Source organism: Eurypyga helias, unplaced genomic scaffold (genome assembly GCF_000690775.1).
Source record: "Eurypyga helias isolate BGI_N326 unplaced genomic scaffold, ASM69077v1 scaffold51519, whole genome shotgun sequence".
NCBI classification, from domain to species: Eukaryota; Metazoa; Chordata; class Aves; order Eurypygiformes; family Eurypygidae; genus Eurypyga; species Eurypyga helias.
Window position 1 is genome coordinate 1 of NW_010274988.1, and position 5,770 is coordinate 5,770.

Here is a 5,770-nt window from a genome sequence, read left to right on the forward strand (position 1 = left end):
GGGCCTGGCGCAGAGCCGCGTGCGCGGGGCCCTGCGGGTCGGGCCCGTACCGGTCGCTGTGCCTGTGTGAAGGCCGAAAGCGCTCCCTCGGTTTTATTTCAAAATCTTCCTTTCCTTAAAGGGCGGGCACAGTAACAATTCCGCGGTGTAGTGCGATTGAATAAAGGGTCCCGTTCTTAGAAGTCTGGAAGGCGTCTGAATCGGGTAGCAGGCCTGATGGCCTAGCTGTGGGGGGAGGGATGCATCACTTCCTCTTTTCAGAGCAGTTCCTACCGGTGTCCCCATAGCTGCCAAGGGGAGCTCATTCTTCCAGAGATGCTGGTTAAAACAGGCAAAGCTGAAAGGGTTTCTAGTGGCCTAATGGCCATCGTGCTGTGTCAGGTGTTGCAAAAACCAGTGGTGGATCCAGCTGCCAGCACTACTGTGCATGCTGGGGTTGCACTGGATGGATTTGTGTTCCCAAACAGGATGTTTTCTTCAGAGAAAAGGCTAATGCAAATGTACTGGGTAACTATCCAGAGGAAATCTTTGGGCTGCACATGGGTGGACTGTTTACAGTCTAACCATTTTGTATGCTACTACCAGAGACCTGCTCAACTCCACGTGTTGCCTAGGAGAAGTAAGCACCACAATTACAGAACTATGGAAAACTTAAACGGATTATTTATTTAAAAGCTGGTCTGATAATACCTTAACATAGAAATAGGAGCTCCATATTTGTGTATCTAGCACACAAACTTAAAAAATCAAGCTAGGTGAAAAATAACACAGTCAAAGGTAACCTTTTCTGCTTTTACTCTCGCCTTTTTTTACTTACACCACTTCAGCTGGTCATAAGTAAAGCACATTTAAAATGGAAGTGGACATTTCAGTAATAGCAAACTGTTTAAAAATTGACTTAGTCATCTGAGTGATAAAAATTCTTGAGAGCTATTAAAAAAAAGTGTGGGTTTTTTTGATAAAGTGGATATCTTGGATATTTAAGTTGTATCTGTGATGAGTAAGCAGCAGAACTGGTCGCTCAAATCTCTAGTTATAGCTGGATGTAGCAGCTCAGCAGGCACGAAGGAGCCTGTGTAGCTCTAGGATGATTAACACTGCTGTGGCCATTGAATACCTGAGAACCTTCAAGACTTTGGAGTAGTATCCTATCCCTTTCTAAATGGATTTGTTAGAGGTGTGTAATAGTTCCAACTATCACAACCATCAAAGTCTAGTTTGCATATGCTTATAAGTTGGATGGGACTCTGAATTAAGCCCACTTGTAACATGGGAGGAGGGGGGGAGAGGGGAAAGAAGGGGTGGTTTTCCTGGACAAAAGTGTGCTTTTATAGACTATTACACAATTGTTCAGGGAGGGACTTTTTTTTTTGAAAAAGACAAATGCTACAAGAGTTCTACAGTGTCTCAGTCTGAAGATGAAGTTGTGTATGAGGGTTACTTTTCCTCTTGGTCATAGCTGCTCAGAGCTTCTTTTTTCTTTTTAGTTTAAGCTCATATCCCAGGCATATGAAGTTCTGTCGGACCCAAAGAAAAGGGACCTCTATGACCAGGGTGGGGAGCAGGCTATTAAAGAAGGAGGCCTGAGTGGCGGCAGCTTCTCTTCACCCATGGACATCTTTGACATGTTCTTTGGTGGTGGAGGCCGAATGAATAGAGAGAGAAGAGGTACACAGTTCTAAACAAGTTCTAGAAACTCTAACCATGCACTTCAGCATAAAACACCTGTGCTATGGTACTGCTGTTCTGCTAAGTGCACACGGTGTGGGTATTGCTCGTTGCAACAGTAGATCAAGTGAACTATGATACTTTTTCTAGTTACTCTAGCATTAAGATTCTAATAAATGAGATAACATGACATAGCCATAGCAATCTTCCTGATGAGTTCTGCTTATTTTTTGCTAAAGTGGGTGTGGGGAATCTGTAGGGGAGGGGGGAAACATTGGTAGTTTGAGAACAGTTGAATTAGACCTGTTTTAAGTTACCTTTTTTCCAGATCTGTGCCTCACTTGCTCATATGCTTTGGGCAACTTGCTTTAAAGGACACCATCAACTTAAACTGTAGTGATGTTAAATCTCATGAAAATATTTGGGAGAAATTGTGTGAAACTGAGTACAGAGTGCTGCCAAAAGCACAGTATGATTCTAATCTTTTTCCATGCCCAATGTCTGTTGAAGGAGCAAGTAGTAACTTGCTGGTAAAATCTTTGAAATTATCGTATGATGAGGCATGGAAATTTATAGGTAGGCATAACAGCAACTTCTAAATTGACTAGATCTGAAGCTGGTAGTGTCCTTGCATCTTGCTGTTTCAGTTAGGCTTGGAAATTAGGGGTAGGAGCAGGGATAGGGTTGGCTTTAATGATGCTTTGCTTAATTACACCTAAACTATGTTCTGACATAAGTGGGTGCAGCTCAATGGAAGTTGATGAAACTGCACATACTTTTAAGGGGGCTGAGCTGTGTTCAAAGCTTGGAATGAACTTGACATTTCTTCAGTGAAACTGTGCATGCATAGCAAGCATGGAAGGCTTTAAATAACCATTTGTCCTTAAAACAGCTGAACCACAATTTTTGTTTTTTTTTCCTTAGGCAAAAATGTTGTGCACCAATTAGGTGTATCTCTTGAAGACTTATATAATGGTATTACAAGGAAACTGGCACTGCAAAAGAATGTTATTTGTGGAAAGTGTGAAGGTAAAAAAAGGGTGGTTTCAAACTCCTTATTCCAAGTTTGTTTGGGTTTTGGTTGTTTGTGTTTGTTTTTTTTTTAATAATGCTGGGGGAAAGAGGGGGTGGGATGGGAATAAAGTGCAGTTTATTTCTTTTGTTCTCTCCCTCCCACCCCCCCAACCTGAAAGTCTTCCAGGGTATTTGGTTCTTATTTATGTTTATCCAAGAATAAGGCTCTCTTAAACATGGTGGTATAAAGTTACTGTTCTAATGGAAGATTTAAACTTGCTGTGAGTTATAGTTAAGGGTGCCTAAATTAAAAGTATCTTAATCTAGAACTTCATTGAATGGCTGTTTTGTTAAACTTTTTAATTGCTATGGGTAGAAGTCTAGCTTGTATTACACAACTCACTTCACATCTATTAAGTAGCCATAATGACTAGTAGCCTTTGAGGTAAATCTTAATGAGGCCTTGTATCTTGGTACCTCTATTAAATATTTAGCAAGCAGATTCTTTCCAAAGTATTAATGGAATGTCTAGGTCTTGAAGTCAGTATGCTGATAGTTCCTTGAAAACCAGAAAGTATCGGGAGGTGGGGCAGAGGCTAATAAAATAAGCTGTGCGTAGAAAATTTAACTTTCTTGTGCTTGTAGGAACTTCTGAGTTGTGGGGCATGTTTTGTGATGGAAACTAAATTCTAATGATACTGGAAATAAATCACTGAAATACTCTAAGCTGCTCTAAAGGTGTTCTTGAAGTCAGTGAGTTCCAGCTTGGCTACTGTAGAGTAACTCTTCTTTTTATTGAGACTGAGATCAGATTTAACTTCTTTGTCAAAGGTTATGGCGGAAAGAGAGGGGCAATAGAAAAGTGCCCTGTGTGTAAAGGAAGAGGAATGCAAGTTCTAGTTCAGCAGATTGGACCTGGCATGGTACAACAAATCCAAACTGTCTGTCCAGAATGCAAAGGCCAAGGTGAAAGAATAAATCCAAAGGACAGGTGTGACAACTGCAATGGCTGTAAGGTTATAAGAGAGAAGAAGATCATAGAAGTTCATGTTGATAAAGGTAAGAACTGTAAATATATTTGTTCTGTGTCCCTAGTCGTATAGTTCTGTAGAGAATAAATGAGTTTCTTTTCTCCAGGTATGAAAGATGGTCAGAAGATAGTATTTCATGGAGAAGGTGACCAGGAGCCTGATCTGGAGCCTGGTGACGTTATAATTGTGCTTGATCAAAAGGATCACAGTGTGTTTCAGAGGAGAGGACATGACTTAATCACAAAAATGAGAATTCAACTCTCAGAGGCTTTATGTGGTTTCAGAAAGACTATTGAAACTCTGGATAACAGAGTTCTTGTCATATCATCTAGGCCAGGTGGGTCTTAAGAGTTCTCATGCTGTATATAAACTGCTTGCCTGTTTGTTTAATTGTGCCTGGAATTTTTTTTTTTTTTTTTAGGGGGGAGTTGGGTTTGTGTTGTGGTGGGGTGTTTTCTTTTTTTAACCAGTCGATATAACAGATTCGAGCTAAACTTAATGTGGTTGGTTCTTCGTCCTTCTCGTCACCCTTTCTAAAACATTACGTGCAGAATTATAGCCAAAGCTGTCAAATGCTGCTTAATAAACTTCAGCCTCAGTCAGTGGATAGTCAGGAAAATACTCAAGAGGCCATAAACTTTACTGGATTATCTGTTAATTAAGCCTGAACACTGTGCTGAGAAGCTGATTCTTACAGTCAACAGCTTAAATGGCCTGATTTCTGTATAACTTCGTTGTAGTAGTTTTCAGCCTGCAGCCTGTTCCGAGTTGCTTAGTAGTCTCTCTCTGACGGTGTGGTAACACTGCTTGTGTATAACCCTGCTTGTCATGGTTTTGTAGTGTGTGTCACAGCTTACAGCTCTTACCTCTGTGCAGGTGAAGTGATAAAACATGGTGACCTAAAGTGTATCTACAATGAAGGGATGCCTGTCTACAAGTCTCCAATGGACAAAGGCAGCTTGATTATACAGTTTTTGGTAAGTTGACTGCTTTTCTATAGCAAACATGTTGGCATAAGAAGTAACTATTCATTAAAACAACACCCAAATATTTTCTAGGTCCAGTTCCCCGAGCACTACTGGCTCCCAAGGGAGAAACTGTGTCTGCTGGAAGCTCTGCTTCCTCCACGAGAAGATATTATGATTACAGACGAGATGGATCAGGTAGACCTCGAAGACTTTGATCCAAGCGAACAAACCTATCGTAACAGTGGAGGAGAAGCATATGAAGAAGATGAGGAGGGTCCAAGAGCAGGAGTACAATGTCAGACATCTTAAAGCAAGGTGGAATGGATGTCACCTAAAATGTAAATTTTCACAATGAAAACTGCATGGCTGAAATAGCCACTGCTTGTGGTTTTTTGTGTTCAGCAAATTGAGTTGCTGCGCTGTTAGTATCACCTTTTTGTAACTAATGTATATTGTGTTCCTGTAGTCTTTATATATATAAACCAACTGTCACACAGCTGAGAGCCAGCTGAGGTGGTAGACATTTCCTTTGCTGTGAAGGTTCTCAATTTGTTTCACCTCTGCTATTTATATAAGACTTCAGCAATACCGATAGAGGCTAAGGGGCAGTGTCTTATGTAAATACTTTCATACTGGAAAATTAATTTCATAGAATAAAACATAGCAGAAGTAACTTCTAATAAATCTCATGTTTTATCATGCTTCTCTTGTATTTTCTGAGTCACTCTCCCACCCCCTTTATTAAATAACTTACTTTCAGCTCAGATTCCTTTCCCTTAGTCCAGATGCCTTTCCATCTCTGACTGGCTGCTGCAACATGAGTACTGGCTTAGTTTTGTATTTCAAAAGCATTTTTTGCAGGCTCTGCTCCTTGTGTAAGAGTACTTTGTCCCTGTGTTCTTCAGTGCTATTACAGTAGCATTTCTTCAGCTGCTTCGCTCAATGTCAGCATAACTTGGGGTTGTAAAGTATCCTGCTCCTGTGTACCATACATAATTCTTAGATACAGGCAAATACTTCCTCGTAAAACTTGGATCTTTCAGAGGCTGAAGCTCTATTTCAGCCTTCCCTAAAAGCATTTTTACCCTT

At 40.6% G+C, this 5,770-nt stretch overlaps 1 protein-coding gene across 1 annotated transcript; it reads left to right on the forward strand.

The window, feature by feature from the left end:
- Window positions 1–492: 492 nt before the first annotated feature.
- DNAJA4 (DnaJ (Hsp40) homolog, subfamily A, member 4) lies at window positions 493–5,366 on the forward strand. Its single transcript, XM_010159951.1, has 7 exons — window positions 493–507; window positions 1,488–1,668; window positions 2,593–2,697; window positions 3,514–3,741; window positions 3,820–4,050; window positions 4,590–4,690; window positions 4,772–5,366. Exons 1-7 carry the CDS (start codon window positions 493–495, stop codon window positions 4,988–4,990), a joined length of 1,080 nt encoding a protein of 359 aa, XP_010158253.1. The 3' UTR covers window positions 4,991–5,366.
- Window positions 5,367–5,770: the final 404 nt, after the last annotated feature.